This window comes from Plutella xylostella, chromosome 22 (assembly GCF_932276165.1).
Source record: "Plutella xylostella chromosome 22, ilPluXylo3.1, whole genome shotgun sequence".
NCBI lineage: Eukaryota > Metazoa > Arthropoda > Insecta > Lepidoptera > Plutellidae > Plutella > Plutella xylostella.
The window spans coordinates 12,246,355-12,267,745 of record NC_064002.1 but is presented as its reverse complement, the minus strand read 5'-3'; the positions used below and the strand labels follow the sequence as shown (position 1 = coordinate 12,267,745).

The 21,391-nt window shown below is 37.5% G+C and overlaps 1 protein-coding gene across 1 annotated transcript in view; it reads left to right on the top strand.

Moving 5' to 3' along the window:
* Window positions 1-21,069, top strand: part of LOC105390816 (lachesin) — a 52,854-nt gene extending 31,785 nt beyond the window's left edge. Inside the window, exons 5-12 of the mRNA XM_038122506.2 lie at window positions 63-270; window positions 2,707-2,868; window positions 8,084-8,212; window positions 9,618-9,792; window positions 11,272-11,381; window positions 11,866-11,928; window positions 12,620-12,763; window positions 20,942-21,069. Coding sequence (XP_037978434.2) covers window positions 63-270; window positions 2,707-2,868; window positions 8,084-8,212; window positions 9,618-9,792; window positions 11,272-11,381; window positions 11,866-11,928; window positions 12,620-12,763; window positions 20,942-21,015 — 1,065 coding nt within the window. The 3' untranslated portion in view covers window positions 21,016-21,069. The remainder of the gene's footprint in view (window positions 1-62; window positions 271-2,706; window positions 2,869-8,083; window positions 8,213-9,617; window positions 9,793-11,271; window positions 11,382-11,865; window positions 11,929-12,619; window positions 12,764-20,941) is intronic.
* Window positions 21,070-21,391: the final 322 nt, after the last annotated feature.

Here is a 21,391-nt window from a genome sequence, read left to right as displayed (position 1 = left end):
ATCCCCAGCAGGTAGCATATATAATTACTCTCCTTAACCAACTAACTCCACCTCCCCCGCAGGTGGCGTGGATCCACATCGACCGTCAGATGATCCTGACCATCCACCGGCACGTGATCACGCGCCTGGCCAGGTTCAGCGTCTCGCACGACAACGCCATGACCTGGCTGCTGCACGTGAGCCAGGTGCAGCAGGAGGACCGAGGGTACTATATGTGCCAGGTCAATACCAACCCGATGATCAGCCAGGTCGGCTATCTGCAGGTTGTTGGTGAGTTATGGATGCTGGTTTTTACTAATTTATAGCGTAAGTTTTTGTTAGTATGTTAGGTACTTGATCACGAGAAAACGGTTATGTAGGTAGCTACATTAGTTGTGATGAAATTTGGTATGTAGGAAGCAGACATCTTGGATAAACAAATAGGAAACTTTCGCTTTCGATCAACTAATCCGTTTCAGAGTTACAAGCTAGAAAGTTATGTTAGAACTCTGAGATAAGTTTTATTATATGTGTAAATTAAATAAATAAATAATTATGAAACTATACCAGTCCTGGGTTTTAATGTCTATGTACCTAAATAACGCGGTATACTTTTTATACAAATACATACATACAGACATACAAACTTAATTAAAAAGTATTAGCAAGCAAACTAATGATTCAGTTGCATATGTTTTATATTATGCATGTTATTTATAAATGCATCGACGATTCGAAGGAGACGGTATAAAATTATAATTAACTGATTTTCATACACGTTTTACAAGTCTCAGCTTTAGCCCACCAAGCTTAAGAAACGCCTCATTAAAACTTATAACAATTTCTAGACAACTCTATTGTACCTATTCCGTCAGCCATCCCCTGATTGTATGAATAATCCTTAACAATCTAGTTACCGATGAATTGCGGTTCTGAAGTGAAATCAGACCTTATTACTCAGTGTAAAGATTCATAAAGCGAACTTACCGTTATAGTTAGGAAGAATCCTTCACATGGTTTCAAAGATTTTCAATTTTAAGGATTATTTATTAGAGGATTATGTATAGCTGAATGTATATTGCAAAAAACATAATTTATTATTTTATATTTTTATCGTATTGTATTTGTTTCATTTTCATTATAATTAATCATAATCCACTATGATCGCATCTAATTTCTTTCAAAACTTCATCACAAATCATTAAAAAGCAAAACTTTACCAATTCACAAATTTGACCCTTTTCTCACGGCGATTATCAATCTCAATGTTCCGCACTCACTCCAGAGCTCTCCAGACGGATATTCCTTCGGCGGAGACCTCGAAGCGATTACCGATGTTAGTATCCACGAAATGGCAGGGCGGGGCGCGGCAACTGACGATTGAATTGGTCCGAACAGATCTTGGCTGGGTTTTTCTAAGATAGAATAGGAGAATCGCCAGTTTTTTTACACTTTTATAGGATTACAATGAACGTGGAGCTTGGAGTAAAATCGTTACTTAGTGGGAATTTTTAAATTTTGACACTATTTATACTGTGTTTTTATATCTATTATGAGTATAATGTACAACGAAACAGTAGAGAGCAAGCATACCTATAGTTTATTGTAACAATTTCAAGCCCATGCCTACCGACAACGTTACAGACCAAACATAGTTGTGAAATGATTTCAGACCTGAATCAGCATCATTCCTCCGGTGCATTAAATCCGTTTATGAAATGTAAAAAATACGATGACCAGCCTGTCTCTACTCGCTACTGTCAGTGCAACTGATATTTGATCTGCCAGGACATCGGAAAGGACGAAGACTTAACGTTTGTGCGTCGTTGGAGAAGTTTTTAAGTGGAAATAAACCGAAGGGTCCCCGACGACTCCACCTCGCTTTGTTTCACTGATCAAGCGGTTTTTTGTTTTCTCTTATTGTTTACAAATGTCTCGAGTTTCGGAGATGGGTTACTTTACTTTTAAATTACTTGGCAAGTTCTGATGACAATAGTTAAATTACATTGTTTTTCTGAGACGGAGATGGATGGATGCCATCAAACTAGATACTATTGCAGAATCTGGAAAGTTTCTTATTTATAAGTTGATGCGTAAAGTTTAACAAAGTACCATTAGCAATATAAACATAAAAGTAGAAGATAATAGCAAGTTACACATTTAACCTTCCAAAAGACGCGACATTTAAAATGAAAATGATTAAGATCAGACAAAAGATTGTGTAAATCTGTATCTTAACTTAAGTCTACAAATTTAATAAAATTCATGCTCGTTCATAGTTAGACCAAGTTGGAAACTTTACATAGAAGTTTAAAATGAAAATACAAATTTTAATGAACAGTATATTTTATAAGAGGGATTTATTAGTTTGACTTGAAATAAGAAGTTTGAAAACAATATCTTGGCTCTTAAAATAATAGAAGTAATCTAAATGAAAGCTCAGCTGCGATAACTAAACCAAATGATAACATACGAGCTTAATTATGTCATGAGACTTTACTAGGATGGTTATGAAATCATTACTTTTCAAAGATTTAATAAGGCTCGATCAAGTATATCTATCCTGTTAGATATTAATTATACATAAGTATTAAGTTAATAAATAAAATAAAAACAAACAAAAAGGGTACATTTAACTCAATTGATTAAGGATAGCAGGGTTTTTTATTCATTTGGACTGCTCACTGTGTTTTATCTATCTATCTACTAACCCCTCTCCCCCCGCAGTGCCGCCTAACATCCTGGACTCAGACAGCACGCAGTCAGCGGTGGCGGTGCGCGAGAACCAGAACACGAGCCTGGTGTGCCGCGCCGACGGCTTCCCCGCGCCCAAGATCATGTGGCGCCGCGAGGACGGACAGCCCATCTCTGTGGACCGCCGGAAGAAAGGTAGCTCTTCAGTGAGGTCAACGTCACCGAACATTAGCAATAAACAATCCTTAACCGCTTACGTCCCGGTGACCCATTGGTAAACCGGAACAATAGATTTTTTATCGTCTCTCAATTCTCGGGATGTAAGGGGTTAATCAGCGTCGCTCGTTTGTCAAATCTGACGTAACTTGTATGGATCGGGCAAGTGTAGGAGGTGAACGACGCTACATATGGATTGTTAATTGCTAAAGTGTCTGTAGTGGTACGGTAGTTGTCAAATAGCTTTCAATACATGTAAGGTACACCTGAGTCCGCGTTGTTCAATGGATGTAATAGATGTCACTGTCCCAGAATGTACATCGTGGTATTAAGATTTCATCTCTGTCAATAACCTATATAATAACCGATAAACGAAGTTGCTTCTGCCTAACCGAATATTCTGCCCGAGGTAAACATATAAATTTTAATATTTTAAATTTTGTAAATGTAACTAACCTACTAGGTTAATGCAGATTATGCTTCAAAGCCAAAAACAGTTAAATTCACGTAAATATTATAAATCCGTTTTAAAAGCCTTTCCCAAACAGTTTGTGAACCCAAACGGAATACAACACCACATTCACAGAGATTACGCGGTGAAAAACACCTTCAGCCGAGGAAATTCTTTACCGACCCGAGCCTCGGAGGTAAATGAAACCGCGATTTGGCACCCTTGTTAATCCGCACGTAGCAAGTGGCTTAAAGCACTTCATTCAAGAAAAACCCCCGTTTGAAGATAATTACTGGGAGGCGTCGTGCGCCAAATGAGTGACCCGCGACCACTCGCGCCACAAAGAGGACGGAAAAATGAGTTTAATTTTAAAGAGTGATTTCCTTCCACCGGCCCACCGGCGTCGAGGGTGCTCGCACTAATTGTCCGGCACATCTCTGCCCTCCAACATGTCGCCTCCACGCGCCGTCATTACTCCCTCACACAAATGTTTTAATTACGAAAACTCGGACGGTTTTCAATTCGCCGCGTGTTAAGCTTTTGTTTGAATGCGGCCCAAATCCCCTTTTTAGCCGCGCTGTTAATTGGAAAGTATACCTGAATGGATTTGCTTCAGCAATTACGAGTGATTTCGTCGAGTCATCGAGCCCTTCTAATCGTAAATTCCAAAAAGTGCTACACGCTCTCCGATTGGCGGAGCGTAGTTTGAAAGTAGCTGTTCTTTTGTTTTCCTCCGCCGCTTTCAATTCGCATTTCGGCGGCGGCGGCGGCGGCGTAGTGGCGGTAAACGGCCGAAAATAATAAAAACGTTTTGTTTCCCCCGACCGTTATATCTATCGCACAATTTTATTGCATCGAAACGCAGTGCTTGTTTACATTTTCCTCTTGGATAAAGCGTTATTTTTAAATGATATTGCAGTCGTGTTTTTATTATTAAAAATAACAAAACAACCGTGTTTACCGTTCAAGTAATTACTAATTGTATTCCCCCTCATTCGGTTATAAGAGTCCTCTGAACAATCCTAGCCCCGTCACTCAACGTGGATATGTCACCTCTATAGTCAAAAGCGTAGCGTGTATTTTCCCTCCTCCCAAAATATACTTGCATGAACCCGACCTCAACAAAAAATTAAGGGTTAAAAAAAACTCTTGTTCCGCAAATAATAAACGTTACATTCGCTTGGGCGAGCGCTGAAGATAATTTTGCTGGAGCATAAACGCTAATTGCTTAATACATTGGAGTTCTCATTCTATTATACGTGAAGTGTACAACATTTACATACGATGTGAATGAATATGCGTAATTGAATATATTATGTGAACGGAAATAGTTGGCATCCTCTGTGTTCTGTAGTAGGGTTGCGGATGAACACACCATTTCTATTTAGAATTTTAGTAATTACTTAAGTCAGTAAACTACCTACTACTAGAAATACTTGCCGTGTGCTTACTAATCACAAGGAAACTCTCCCATGCAGGGTAGGAATTGCATTTATTAATTTATTTTCATTTATTTACTGATCCTCGAGTTTGATCTGTATTGATTTAAATTTTGATCGAATTAGTATTAAATTTTGAAAAGAAAATAATTAAATCGGTTGGCTCATCCGTTTTCAGCAAATTACATACTAAAAAAACACAGTTTGTTGAATTTTTAATATATTTCTTATATTTAATGAATGACATGTTTTAAAATGATTTTAGCTTTACATTTGTTTGAACGTATTAATAAAGGTGCGCCCACACCCGGCCGCTGCCGCATGGTCGCGCCACACACAACCAGTTACCGAATTTATTAAATTACACTGTTACCTTTTGTACTGTAATGAGGGCCCGCTCATTATGCGATAGGCTGATATCTTTTTAATTTTTTGTTTCGCGTATGAGAGAAAAAGGTGAGATTTTTTGGGAACGCGTTTTGAATGTCTAATGTTATTTGGGATATTTACGTGTTTGTTTTGCTAAGCTGCTTATGATGATGTACCATAATCATAATTACGTATTAATTTTAGTGCACTGAGCGACAATTCAGCGAATCAAAATAACAAACTTAAAAAAATATAAAATAATAATATGTAAACATATTATTACCTTTGAAAATTCGTACACATCCTGAAATGTACAAAGTATACACCACTCCAGCCGCACGCGACTGCGCCGCGCGAAGTTCCCCTATGCATCAGCACAAATCGCCCATAATTCCCCCACAACTTTATAACTGCGCGCATTAAATTTACAATACTGTGATATCGGGCTTAAATGTGTATTGTTTCGGAGAGGGCGGCCGGCGGCGATTAGAAAAGTTCCGTGTGCATTTAATATATGGCCCGTTGTCCTTTTGTTTGCACCACTGTGCGACTGTATTTTTCTAGCCAAGTGGTTAAAAGTTTGGCTGTTGCAGGATTCCTGTCGGATATATTTTTTCTGGTTCAATGCAGGGTTGGACAGCTGGATTATTATTTATTTAACTAAAATGGTCACTACAGATAAAGCTTGAAACTGCAAAATAAAGATAAAAATAAGGATAAATTACAGTGCAAGGTATAGTTAAAGGCGATAGTTCCATATCCTTTGAGGAAAAACCTTTTCTACACGAAAAGATATAGGCAATATATATAACGCTAGAGTAAATAAATAATTTAATTCCTTTTTTTTGTAGCAAAACAATAAAAACTTTATTCAAATAAGCATAATTGTACCAGCGAAGCAACTAGATATGCTAATTAGTTCCATGTTTATGGTCAAAGATGAAGCAACTAATTAATAGCAACACTTTTGACCCCAGCACGGTTTTAATTACGCGTATAATTGTGACTTCAACTTCAAATTGGCAATAACTCGTAGCAATTTTACAGCGTAAGCAGTAATATCGAGTGTTTTGTTTCACGTAAACTTTACGTGGGACGCAAGAGTGAGAGGGATAGATGACTATTAGAAAAGTTCGCACGTACACGGAAAATGTCTAGAATTGGTAGTTAGTTCCAAACGATGAAAGTTTATACGTAGCTTTTTTACCCAACTACCTAGTTCACCTACCTAGCCTGCGGTAGGGAAATCTGAGTTGGTGTTTGAGTTGCGTAGATAGTTTGCAATTTGTATAATTACGTTAGTACACATAAATTGTACACATTTTACTTCTAAACGGATAACGAGATTAACATTTTAAACAATGCACATACACAGTCACACACACTCCTTTGATTATTTTATAGACACAAACTTAGGAAGTCATTTAAAATTGAAATGAAAAGAATTATAAGTAAATATTGTTTTACCAGTACCTACAACTGACCAAATCTATTAAGTACATTAAAAAGTAAAATATTATAAATTATATGCCATCATAAAAAATCATTATAATACCTAAGTTAGTTACTGTGTAACCTATGAATTGAAGAGACAATAATAATGCAATAAATACCCAACACATACACAACCTTCCTTCTACCTAAGGGCAATTAATGCAACTTCCACCCTATTTCACGATACCCTGTACCGTGTGCCCATCCTGATAAAACCAAACAGAAAAACCCCGCGGATTACCCATCATATTAGGAGCTCTCTCGCTACAAGCAACAATGCGCGATGCATGCTACATGCTGTATGCTGTATGCAGCTGTATGCTACATGCTGCATGCCCTTTTGTTTCATTTCTAAAGGGATTTCATTCCGCGCTCGCCATTCCCCGGCTGTGAATGTTAGGAAGCATATTCTGGTCGGTTACAGGAGTATTCGTTAGTTTGTTGCTTTGAAGAATGAAATGTCGTAAGTTTCTGATGTTTCTATGATTTTAGGTTATATGTATATCCAATTATTATACCTAAGTATAGAACTTTGAATTCGTTATAATATTTTTCTCGCACAGAATAATAAAAAAGCGTGTACCTATTTATAGAAGAAATATGAAACATATAGTTTTTAAATTATCAGTATTGGCCGTTGACTTTTCAATCGCAGATAAATCTAAGAATACCAACATTTAAACTTACTCGTAATAAAATAGTCGAGGCAACAAGAATAAGCAATCAGTCAAGCGTAACTCGGCGTAACTTTTTGCCGTTTTTCAGCGATTCAGCGCTAAATTTACAGCACTGCAGCCGCTGAATGCAGCGATAGAAGTTGCGCCCCTGAATTTATAACTAAACTAGCCGATTATGCAGTCTAATGGCCAGTTTGTGACTATGTTAATAAGGACGTATTTTGGACTGAACTTTGGCCTTCAGTGTTTTCATTGTTAGAATGTTGGAGAACAAAATTTAGGAACCCAGTTTGAATAAAGTGGGAACGCGTATTGGCTTTATCTTTAGGTTACTAACTTATATCCATTCATTTATGATTCGCTACAGGATATTACTTTGTTCAATCTTGACCGGCGTTTACACGACGAGAGTAAACTAGGTCCGAGCTAGGTCCTATTAATAGTACCGAGTCTATTATCAATACCTCGGACCCAGTTTAATCTTATTGTAGTAAAAATGTAGAGTACCTAATTATAGTAGTATCCCATTCTCAGTCCGCCCTTACTCTCTATCTAGAGTTTAACAGTACTTTTTACTTACTTATTAAAAGCTCATCGGTACTAAAACTATTTCGATAAGTGGTTTATTATTAGCAATTAAGACAAAATAATAACTAGATCGGATAAAAAGCTAATCTCAAAACAATTACACCCAATCCAGCTACCAGGGTCACATGACTCGCAGGATAATCCTCGATCTCCACTAACCTGCAGCTTTGTTCCAGTGACCGTGTACGAGGGAGAGCAACTGAGTCTGCAGCGCATCAGTCGGACAGAGATGGGTGCATATCTGTGCATCGCTACTAACGCGGTACCGCCCTCCGTGTCCAAGAGGATCATTGTTGATGTTGAATGTAAGTTTTTACAAGCAAATAAAATGTATTGGTAGTTTGTTAGGTATTGTGTAAGATAATATTTCGCTTGTGTATGTTTAAGCTAGACTTTAACGATAAGGGTTATTAATGTCCAGTTTCTACTAGTAATTATTATAATAAAAATAATTATGTTAATATATGCTAAAATTAACAGTTATAGCCAACTTTTATGAACTTAAATAGCTTTTTTTAGGCTAGAGAATTAAAAAAAAACCTCTATTCAAGTGCAGTGGACGTCTGACATTACATTACTGAAAGAAATTATAATTCCCCGAGCACCGAGCACTGAGCAGGCCGAGGGAACATTACAAAGGCAAGATTGCGGAACCCGTTAATTGAAAGATAATATTTTTTCAGCAAATCGCGCCTGCTTGATAGAGATAGCGCAGAGAGGTTATGCTTTTCTACTTTTAGGGTACCGTTTTTCAAAAGAAATTGCAATAGATTTAGGTATTTTTAATGGCATTTAAGAAATGAAGGTACTGATACAAATTGCAATTTTATTAAAGTTAATAGTCAATTACACAATGGAATGTTATCAACTAAATAAAACTTAATATAAAAAACACCTATCTTCTCAATCGAAATATATTATGGATATCAAGTCTTATATTAAATGTATTTGCCATTTCCGAGTTAGTCCTATACTTAGACTTGCTCAATATTATAATGTCGGGTTGGGACATTGACCTGACAACCTGAACATCATTGATAAAACTTCATCCTGTATATCTATGAACCACACTAGATGGCGCTGGGGCTCCACACACTAACTTCACCCATCGATCATGCTCGAGACTTTATAAATTGCTTCCTATAAGTTTTCACTTCAGACTATTTTATTTGTGGTCTGAATGTTTGTTTGAAATTGGTTTTGTGGGTGGAAACGTTAGGGTTAGATTGATAGTCGTTACTATTAGGTATATACAGCAGGTTAGTGCTAACAGCATCTGTAAATACTTAGGTGTTACTTAGTAACGACTGTTATGGTGAAACAATAATGGCTTAGAAAACTACTCAATTAACAATTTAATATACAAAGTGTCTACAATTCTTGAAAAAGAAAATAATGTTGTATATTCTGCGACAAGCTAGTTTCTAAACAATCATTGTTATTGAATAATTTTCTGTACAAATATAATAAAATCAGATGCTAAACGCATTTTCTCCAAATCATTATCCATATTGATACTTTTCACTTTGCAACGGCTATCTGAACCGTCCGCCCGTAGTCTCTCCAATGGTCTACGTGCCCAACTTCAAACTTCTATCCCACCCTTCTCCCCACAGTCTCTCCAATGATCTAGGTGCCCAACGTCTAACCCATCTATCCCCCACAGTCTCTCGAATAATTTTAGTTTCTAACCCCTCCATCTCCCCCCAGTCTCCCCCATGATCTGGGTGCCGAACCAGCTAGTGGGCGCTCCGGCCGGCACCGACGTGACGGTGGACTGCCACACGGAGGCGCACCCGCGCGCCATCTCCTACTGGGTCTACGACAATGTGATGGTGCTGCCGACGAAGAAGTATGCTATTAATACTGAGGAGAACTCTTACAGGTGTGTAATTATTTCTTATCCTCATTATGCTTTTCTTATATTTAAAGCTAGGCACTCTGGCGTTGCCCTAAAATATCATAAATCTGTCATAATTTTTATGAATACGGGAGCGCGCGGGTGTCATTATATTTTGACAAAACGTCCAGACGAGCGTATCCTTCGTTGTAGTGCTCTTTGGTAGAGGCCTGGGTCTTACCGTGGACGATAACGGGCTGATAGTGAACAGTACTTCAATGAAAATAGAATAGCGATTACAGTCATATAATACAAACATGTAAATTGTATTAGTATCAATCCTGTAGCAATAACGGATGGCTAGGCTACTCGAGCGAACAACATTGAACTCACATGACATCGGATCGCCTGAAACCTCACAACCATTAATAAAAGCGAATTATTAAAGCTATTTAGATTTATATTTCCAGCATAAAAGACGGGTATTTTGTTGGTAGGTAGTAATTTTACATGTAATAGAATTACTCTCCGTATGAGGTAAGTGCTTGAGGTAAATTTAATCAAAGTGAAGGAACATGATATGTGTATGCTATAGAACACCCTCAAAACTGATTTATTGGGGCAGGAACAGGAACATACCTATGTTTGAATTAATTTAATACTAAGCCACTCATACTTATTTAGCCATATGTTTATTTGATGAAAAATATAAATATCAGTACTACTTATACTTGATTATACATAAAAATAAAACTTTTACCGTTTACTATTATAATAATATAATATAAGTAATAATGATATAAGTTAAATTAATTAATAATATAAGTATTCAACTCGTTTCATAAAATATTAAGTCATAAAGTCATAAGTAGGGCTGACAACATTTAGTTTCATACAGTTATGTCTGTTATGAGTTAGTAAATTATTACGTACTTAGTTAATTGGTTGATCCACACAAGTCTGTTGTAGCTATATTGAGAGGTTCTCTGGGGAAATCAAGCTTCACTTGATCTGACAACAAAAGAAACTCACTATCTTAGTCTAGAACTTATTGTTCTCGTCCATAACAGATCTAGGTTATTAATATTATTTGATCGGCCATATTTTTGTAATATGTTTTTGTTTACTATTACGATTCACATTACAACTATTTAATGTTAAAAAATAAAAGGATAAAAGTTAAAAAACTCACGTGTGTTTATTTTCAATAATTAATGCTCACTATCGTATACGTGAGTGGAGTTAAAGACGTTAGTATTCATGGTGATATATGTGCAACCTTTTCAACTGTATTTACGAGGTATCAAATCGGGCCTTATAAACTTATAAACTGCTAGTTTCCTCAGCAATTTATGTACAGTATGCAATAGACATAATAATATGTACATTCAATATACTATTATTGTATTGGTGAAATTAAGAATATATAGTGCTTATTTTTTATGGTCGTTACACCCTTATATTTTTAGTACACTATTAATTATTATCAAGGCAGTAAGTCTAAAACTATGTGTTTGTCTCCAGGGCGCATATGAAGCTGACGGTGCGTAACCTGCAGGGCGCGGACTTCGGAAACTACCGCTGCATCAGCAAGAACTCGCTCGGGGAGACCGAGGGCTCCATACGACTGTATGGTACGTGTGTCTCTGTCTATCTCTGTATGGTACATCTCGCGTGTCTCTGTCTGTACATACGACTGTATGTATCATACAGTCGGCAACTACCGCTGCATCAGCAAGAACTTGCTCGGGGAGACTGAGGGCTCCATACGACTGTATGGTACGTGTGTCTATGTCTGTATATACGACTGTATGGTACATGTGTTTCTTTCTGTATATACGATTGTATGGTACGTCTCTTTCTGTATATACGGCTGTATGGTACGTGTGTCTCTGTATTATACAACTGTATGGTACGTCTCTTTCTTTATATACGACTGTATGTATCATACAGTTGGCTACCTGTAGTTGGTGTTCCTTGCCGATTTCATAGCTATAATAGCGGTATTTGGGAAGACCAACTGGTATATGACCGTTTGCTACTCCTAGGTAGGCCCTTCAGCGCGATCTGTATTAGTAAAATAGTACCTATAAACTTGAATGTTTTTTTTTGTTACAGAAATACCCATGCCGTCAACCTCACCAAAAGCGACAGAAATGAAAAGTAATGCAAATAAAGAAAGTAAGTTTTTCATTTAGGTCATTTCTTTTCTATCTGTTTACCTTACACCGAATTCAGAATTTATTCAAAGTATTGCACAAATCGTTTGATGTTTTACTTAAATAATTACTTAAGTTACCTACTAAACTGTTTCTTTTTTTTATTCACCTTTAGTATTTAAGCATGATAATAATAATTATAATGTATTTCCTATCTCATCATAAGTTCACCTTCGTTTTCGACAAATTGTAGTTTTTAACCCTCTCATGGACCCAAGGGTTTACAAATCACGCTATTTCGCATATTTCTCCAATTTAATACAATTTATACAAAATATTATGTGCAGTCCATGGTGTTGTAGCCATAATGTTGTGATTGCACGCAGTAAGTGAGCATCCATTTCTCAGGACAAGTGTTTATCCGTTTATTTTTTATTATTATCGATGCCATAATATTAGACATAGGTTCCTACTTTGCTTATAATTGTTGCACTGTCTCTAATACCACCACTATCTCTTATGACGCGAGTTGTGTTAGAAATGGCGACGCACAAATACAACTATAATTCAGATCATAGAAGTTATAAACTAATGATTCAGATAGAGTATCAGAATTTTATTATCAAAATCTTTATAGTACGGATTTTACCCGGGCTGAAGAGAGGAGTAAAAACTGCAATTAGTCGTGCGCATAACCGCGAGGCGTGTTGCAGGTGCGCGGCGGGCCAATCAGACGCGGGCGCCGACGCGCTCGCCAGGCACGGAGCGGCCGAGCGTCCTGCGCGCGCAGCTGGACCGCGCGCCGGAGCGCGACGCGCAGCAGGTCTACCGCCCCCCGCACCTGCATAGCGTCTCAGGTATTGCTGTCTCATTCGTGTATTTTGTTGTCTCTTTTGTTTGGTTACGTAGCGAGCGCTCGTTGCGTTTGATGTTAAAATAGTAATTCATACCTTTCTGTTATCTGTAAGCTGACATAATTTATATGGTTTTGACATTATGTTCAGGTTTTTATTGAGAGTCACTAATATGTTATTACTGCCTTTGTCAGCTGATGGAAAAAAACAAAACTTTCATGGAATGGATGGGCCATTCATGGGCCATTCCATGAAAGTTTTTTTCAGTTGGCAATTATGATATCTTTGACTAATTTGATTGACACAAACTCCGACGCCATCTTGTGTTATACAGCCTTAAACGTCCAAATAGCGTTACAGAAGTAGGTCGCTGGAAGTTGCGGCGGCGGCTCGCGGCGACAGACTCAGAGCTGAGTGCGTCTGCCGCTCGCTGTGTTTGTGTTACGCGGCGCGCCAGACTTGCTACTTGTTTCACTGTTTGCTCTCTTCCCGCCGCGTAACATCAGACTATACTTGAAGGAAAGAGATGTGAAGTTTACTCATTAATGCTGTAATTATTAGCTACTGCCATGTCAAGGAAATTTAAAGTTCGCTCAATTATAGCTCTAGAAGGTGTCATAAGACGATTTGGGACTATGAATTGGATTAAGTAGTGACAATTTGAAACCAATGCAAAATTTCCCGAGTAATGTATCCATTGTACCTTAAATGTACCTATACGCCGGACGTGCAATGGGCAGTTACCGACTAACTAACTGAGAGGCTAATACGTTCACCACGATGACAAACGCTAGACCAGCTCTAGTACTAGACTAAACACGAGATACACTAAGAAGAAGAAGCCTGAACCTAGCTAGTTATATACATAATTGATAATAAATAAATAATAAGCAAATGCACCCTGCTTATCGTATTATGCAAATACACTGTGAATCTTAAAACTACTCCATCGCTAGGATATTATACATCGATATTGTAATTGAGGATCACCGCAACGGGCGCCGGAGGTGTCTATTTAATCAAAATAATCTTCCGCAACACGGCGGAATCCATTCGATATTCAAATTTGGCTCACTATCGCAGATTACACGTTACCAGATAATTACTATTCATAGATTAGGTTAATGGAGCCGCCAGGTGACTGTGCGTTCATTACTGTGCCAACTACTGAGGCGGGGCTTAGCACACACTTACTTTACAATAATGAAATAATCATACTAGTATTAGGCGTACACAAAAGGAGGCTTGCATCCAAAGAAAAGGATAGTCCAGTATTTAGATTAGTACAGACAGAACCAGCAGAGAAAAAGTTAAGAAAAAGGCTATATTTCTTGGAGCAAGTTGTTCAATTTAAATAAATAAATAAATAAAATCTTTATTTACCAACATACAGGGTTACATAATATAATTGAGCAACTAGCTCCTAGAGTAGTTAAAAAACTGTGTTCCAGAAACCAGTTTCTCCCATAGGGTACAGGCAGTTTATAAATATGGTGGCACTGGCGCAGTAAGTATCTTAACTAAATAAATTTATTATAATATTTAAAAGCATGCATTAATCTAGGGTGTGTGTGTGTGTGTGTGTGTGTGTGTGTGTGGGTGTGTGTGTGTGTTGTGTGTGTGTGTGTGTGTGTGTGTGTGTGTATGTAAGTATTTTATTCATTTTCAAATTATGGGGGTGAGCAAATTTTCAGTTTCAGTAGCTGTCAAATTTAAAAGCCACTCAGTAATAGATTTTTTACAATTTCGCAACTGAAGGGGATATATGTTAATTTCTTTGTTAATCTTATTATAAAGACGTGCACTTATTACTTTAAAGTGACGTTGTGCTAAGGCTGTTTTATGTGAGGGAACTTTGCAGACAAGGTCATATCTACGTTTTAGTTTTATATGGTTTAGGTCATATATAATGGAAGTATGCTGTCTTAGAACTATCTGAAGAATAAAGAGCTGTCTGACGGTCAGAACTCGACTTTCCTGGTATAGTTTGGTTGTTGGGTATATAAAAGGTTTATTTGATAATACCTTCAACACAGCTCTTTGTGCCCTTTCAAGACTAAGAAATGATGTAATACCGGCACCACCCCAGGCAGAAATCCCATAAGATAAGATTGATTGAGCAAGCGCATGGTAAACCATAAAAATTGTATTTGTAGGAGCAGAAGATCGAAGTTTCTTAAATACATAAATCAGCTTTCTGACACGAGGTTTAAGATACTCAATGTGCTGCTTCCAGCTTAGTGTATTGTCTATCATAACACCCAAATACTTGACGCATGAGGAGCGTTCCAGCTTTAAGCAGTTGCAATCTTGTTCTACTTTAGTACATGTGGAGTTATGTGCTTTAAGATGATAAGATTCTAATGGGGGTTGATTATAGGCTCTGGCGCTGAAGGTAATAAATTGAGATTTGTCAATATTAAGTGTAAGAAGATTAGCAGAAAACCAGGACATTACTGTTTTAATAGCATTTTCGGCATTTTGATGTGCTTTTTCCCATGTCTTCCCTCTGATTAGGAGCGCTGTGTCATCAGCATACGCTATGATCTTACAGTAAGGAATTTGCAGTTTGCAGAGGTTGTTTATATAAATCAAGAAGAGGGTCGGGCCCAGGACACTCCCCTGTGGAACTCCAAAAGATAGGTTTTTATCTTCACTAGTTAATTTATCAATGGTGACACACTGCGAACGGTTAGTCAGATAGTCTCTAAAAATATCAAGTGCCATTCCTCTTATTCCTATGTGGTATAGTTGTTCTAACAGTATGGGGATAGATACTGTGTCGAATGCCTTTGATAAATCAAGAAAGATCCCTATAGTTTTAACTCGCTCATCTACGCATTCAATCACAGTATTTGTGAGATCAAGTAAAGCATCTTCCGCAGATTTTCCTGCCTGAAAACCGTACTGATTTTTGGATATAATATTGTATTTGGTCATAAAATTTACGAGTCTTGAATTTAATACCTTTTCCAGGACTTTGGATAAGGTAGTCAGGACTGATATCGGCCTATAATTGTTAACTGTTTCCCTGTCTCCTGACTTGAAGACAGGGTGTACTATGGCTTTTTTAAAGACAGAAGGGAATACTCCAGAGTTGATGCATAGGTTACAGATATGGGTCAGGAGTGGTACAATGTACTGTCGCGATGCCTTAATGACAGAAGATGATATACCATCCCAACCAACCGCACAATCACTGCGCAAACTTAGGATGATCCTGTTAATTTCGTCGTCAGATGTTTCGATTATAGCCATAGAATCACAGTTCGGCTCAGCACAGTTTATATTTCTGTCCTTTTTGGTGGCTGGCGTAAATTTTTCCGCTAGATTTTTCCCAACATTAACAAAGAAATCATTAACAGCATTAATAGATGCTGCTGGGTCAGCTTTTATTTTTAAAAGTTCCACAGGAGGAGAGCGGGGTCGTTCTAAATTTGATACTTTTTTAATTACTTCCCATGTCGCTTTAGGGTTGTTTTTTGCTTTGTCGAACTCGTTCTGCTCATAAGCTCGTTTTACTCTCTTTAAAAGATTGTTACAGAAGTTACGGTATCTTGTGAAGGTGACATGTAAGGTCATATTTTCTGGATATTTTTTTGAGTTTTTGTGAAGTTTATCACGGTTTCTGATACATTTGAGTAGACCCGGTGTTATCCACGGTTTTGTTGTTCTTTTCCGTCTGGCTAATCTAATAATTTGAGTATTCTCCTGAATAATTGAAGAAATGGTTGCAACCAACAACTCAGCTGCATGATTTGGATCCGTAGATTTCATGACAGGCGAGAAATCAGTGTTTTTTATATCATTGATAATCGCTGGTCTATCTATTTTAGTAATTGATTCATTTGTCTTTGTAGTTTTTGTCTGAATATCAGTACCAAAAAAGATAGGGGCATGGTCAAGGGGAGAGCTAATATCAAGTACAAGGGTGGTGGAGTCTGATTTAGTTCTTAACATGACGTGGTCGATGCAGGTTTTCTCGCGAGTTGGGAATTGATGTGCGGGGAGAAGCCCGAAGGCCGCTAGCGGTTCAAGGTAGTCGTCAGCATCTATACGATTTGACGGGTCAGGAATTATATTAATGTTCATATCTCCTATTAAGGCTAGTGATCTAAATTGGGATAGAGTCGGTAGCAACCCATTTAGACTTTTCATGAAATTACCTATATTGTTTGTCTGGGGTGATCGGTATATTGCTATCAATGCCACCTCACTTTTATATTTTAGAATAAGACAGTTTGCATCTGATAAGGTATAATTACAAACGCAGCAGTCAAGTTTTTTCCTAACGTATAACACCACACCATCATTTTGATTGTTAGAATTGGAACAATAACAACAAAAACCGTCCAACACAGGAAGCGTCAAATTTTTACTCAGCCAACATTCAGTAAGTATGATAACGTCGCATGAGATATCTATTCTACTAAGTAAAACTATTAACTCATTGAAATTATGTCCAATGCTACGAATATTCCAATGTACAACGTTTAGGTAACAACGTTTTTTATTTAAATACGAGGAGCATTGTTCAGGTGTGCATATGAACGCGTTTGATCCCGACATACTGTCCAGATCCGCGGCTATTTTAATTATATTATTGTTTAAAGACATACTATAGTAATAAAATAATATAGTAATTATGTCTCAGTTTGTGTATAAGTTAGGTAGGTATATGTACATAAGTATGTGTAGACATAGGTATGGAGAATACGTATTCAGGTTTCTTGTTACAGCTTTAAAGGTAAAATACATATTGAGAAAGTAAGTTACTATTGTCCCAGAATAATAACTAGTACTTATTGTGCAGTTTTCATAGTGTTTAGGTATGTGTGTAGTGTATGTGTACGTGTGTGTGTGTAGGTTTACATGATCAGTATTTAATTGATAACAATTTATGAATGTAATACTTAGTTTCAAAAGGTAAATTGAAAAGATTCTGTTTACAAAGCAAAGTAGCTTTAAATAGTTAGTTTTAAGAACTTTATAAATATTATTTAACAAATGTAATAGTCATTTTTGCTGTTCCTTTAGCTTATTGAGGTCAGTTTCCCCTATGATACGTATAGCAGGGGCACCTTCCTTCTTCCGGAGGTAGACACATCCACGCGAGGTCCAACAATAGGAATAGTCATAGGTTTTCATAAAGTCTCGGGCTAGAAAATGAATTCTTTTCATTTTCGGGGTCAACCATTCCGAAATAAATACTGGCGTTTCAGGACCGGTTATTCGCAGCTGGGCAGTGGTGAGTTTCTTACCTCTGTGGTCTCTGTTGTGCTTTTTAACGGAAGTAAGTATTTCATCTTTTTTTATATTAGTTGTAAACTCGACAACAATGGGCTTAGTGGTTCCAGGTTTGGAGTACGCTCGGTACACGTCCTTGATTTCTGCTGGTGAAATATTGGCATTCAGGGCTTTACCTGCGTTTATAATGATGTTACACAAGTCGCTCTTTGTTTCAGGATTTTTCACAGGAATATTTCTTACTTCTATGGATGTCGATCTGGAGCTGCGTTCAAGTCCCTCCATCTTATCTTCCAAGGTCTGTATGTATGATAAGTGAGCTTTGCGTTCCTGTTCAAGCTTATTAAGTCTGTCCTCCAGTTCTTTATTTTGAGCTGCTAGAAAATTTACAGAGTCAGCTATTGAGTCATTTTGCTCTTTTATCTCCTTTACGGTTACTTGAAGATCTTTGAACCTTCTATCCTGTTTTTCCTCCCATTTATCGAACATGGTTTGTAGTTGTTCCAGAAAACTTGTTTGTTCCGATATATTTCCATTTTCATTAAGGAATATTTACATTTTCTAATGCTTCCGTTGCAGTTAGGTTGGGGGCAGAGCCTGAAAAACTGCTTGCAGGAGTAGATAATACCTTTGATGCGGAGGGCGAGTCCTGGATCTTCTGGTTTTTTAAAAATTTATCCATCTTGATAATGTTTGTTTCCGATACGAGACTTTGCAAAACTTTTACGACAGGCACTTAGGTGCACGTATCACTTGAAGTATTTTGTGTAGGTAGGTGTCACAAAAACTTGTATGGGTTTTTAAGTGTTTTTACTTGATTTCCTCAGGATTTTCACTTTCTAACACTTAAAGCGTATGCACGTTTCACTGACTAATACGTATTATTAACTTTTAATCGTAAACAACTGTTTTAAATCACTCAAAATATTTTTTAAGTTCGGGAGTAAACAAATTACGTCAACACCGGTTAAGGGGCGGGGAGGGAGAAAATGAAGTGAATCAGTAAATGAAGTGGTTAAATTTAACAAGACCATCACAGAATAAACACAAAGATAGAAAAGGCTATCCGCTGCACCACGGAGTCAAAATAACCTCCAACTCAGCATAACACATGGCACTTGACCAGAGCATTTCCTGCTGAACATCGACGTTAAGTATTTAAGTACCTACTTAATACTTTCCTCCACTAGAAACGGCAAGTAAACGAGTGGCAACACCAAGACTGGGCCGCGGTCACGTGACCCACGGGCTACTCTATATTGACGAAAAACTAACGAATGAAAGCTGTCGTGAAATCGGCACGTTAAGTACTACGAGATAGAGTCGTGGCTCGCGCAGCCGCGCTCTGAAACTTAGTTTTTCGTCATATGGAGTAACCCCTAGCCACGGTCGCCTTCTCCCGCCAATTCGGATTAAACATTCAACGAGTTCGCATACACACTTAACCCTGCTAAATATTCTATGTGCACCGCACACAATCAATTCCTGACGGTTGCTTCGCGGAAAAGTTTCGCGAGACGGAATTCTGTGGCGGCGGTGCAGGGTTAATGTGGAATTGCGGATTGATCTGTTGCTGTAAAGTTAAGAAATTTATTTACCCAAAATTGTAACGGTAAAAAGTAGACGAGTTTTATAGCTTAAAGAATTTATGTAAGTAGGTCGTAGAACCTATTTGTAAGCTCACAACTTGTATGTTGACCAAAAATAAAACTTAGTAATTGTAACCGACAAAAACATATTTTTAATGCTATTTATGAATTTCATGAGCATAATAAGCGGAACATCGTAAATTTCTGAATAAAGAACGAAACTTACACCTGGTCGATCCAGTATTTCGGTCGGCGCCCGCTGAAACTCAGTATGATAATGTTATTGGGTTATTTTTCTATTGCCTACAAATAGGGCTGCGATCGGTTTGTTTTGACAAGTAAATTTATTCAAGTGGGCGTACATATTTATTGTCGGGGAATAGTGAGGCGTGATGCCGAAGCTTTGATGTTCGCCGAAAACTAATAATAAAATACAATTTACTTGTATTGGTAGCCTTTAGGAGAAATATTAGGTTAAGGCTGTGTTGCCTGTGTTTCTACTATTGAGGGTGTCCACGAGTCTCGTAGGGTGTTGGGGATATAGTCTACATACGCTATGTCAGAATATTTTATTACTTACATATAAGTGCTTACTTAATAATAAATAAAATGTGAGATTTAACCCTAAAATTAACAAGCGTCATAGGTATAGATCCGTGTAATGTATAATTAGTTTACGTGAAAAACACATTATTTTTATCGTGTTCCATTAAATCACTTATTGGGTCCAACGCGTTCTCTCTTTCACCTCTTTTCAATTTCAAGTCGCTACAAAAACGGCACAAAAGTAACTTCACAGAAATTCCTCCTCAGCAAAAGGTAGAGCACAGCAGTAAATAGGTGGCTCGTAATATTATTTCAGTCAACAATAAGAAGGTACAGCAGCTGCGACAATGCTCGGTGAGGAGCGCTCAGTGAAGCGCGAGTGATAAGAGCTGTCGTATAAATTGTTACTTTACCTCCTGCATCGGGGATTTCATGTAGAACAGGGCTTTGGGTATATAAGGGCTGGTTTTGGTGCTATAGGGGGTTAAAATAGGGTACAGCCAAAAAATAAGTGACTGGACGTCTCTATAAAAAAAATAGGTTTCGTAGAATTCGGTAATTTGTTCAAAATTTTTTAAAACCTTGAACAAACCATAAAAAAAAATCTCATTGTAAGAAATAACTTGGATAATTTTATTTCTCCTTAGGCTAGCTGTAGTGTTTACGAGTAAGAATACATTCATACATACATACATATGCTCACGACTGTAATCCTCGAAGGGGTAGTCAGAGGTGACTCGCAAGCGAGTAAACATAGGTAAACATAGGTATATTCTTATGTGGTTTTTTTTTGTTGCAGGCGGTCGTCAGTTGAGGTGCTGGCGACAACCGTTCCTCGTGGTTATACTCCTCGTACACATGGACCTTGTCTGATCTTATATCACCTGAAATCTTTAAGTTCAATATACTTTAAAGCGAACCACAGAAACTATAGGCTGTCCCTTTCATAATTTGATGTCAAACTTTTGACTATCAAGTGCTGGCCTAATTTGTTACCAACATTTTATTTCCTTAAATACCTACTTTAATTATTTGTAGACTAAAATGTATTGTGACCTACCTACATATCTTCCTACCCGGTTAGTGACATATCAGCCCGAAACATGTGCCATATCAACGATTATAATGTCAGAAATGAATATACCGCCCCCATTGACTACCTATCTTGAATCAAGCTATCCTGCTAATTCTGTAAAAATATAATCGTAGGCATCCCCGAAGCAATGGCCGAATACCTAAGTATATGAAA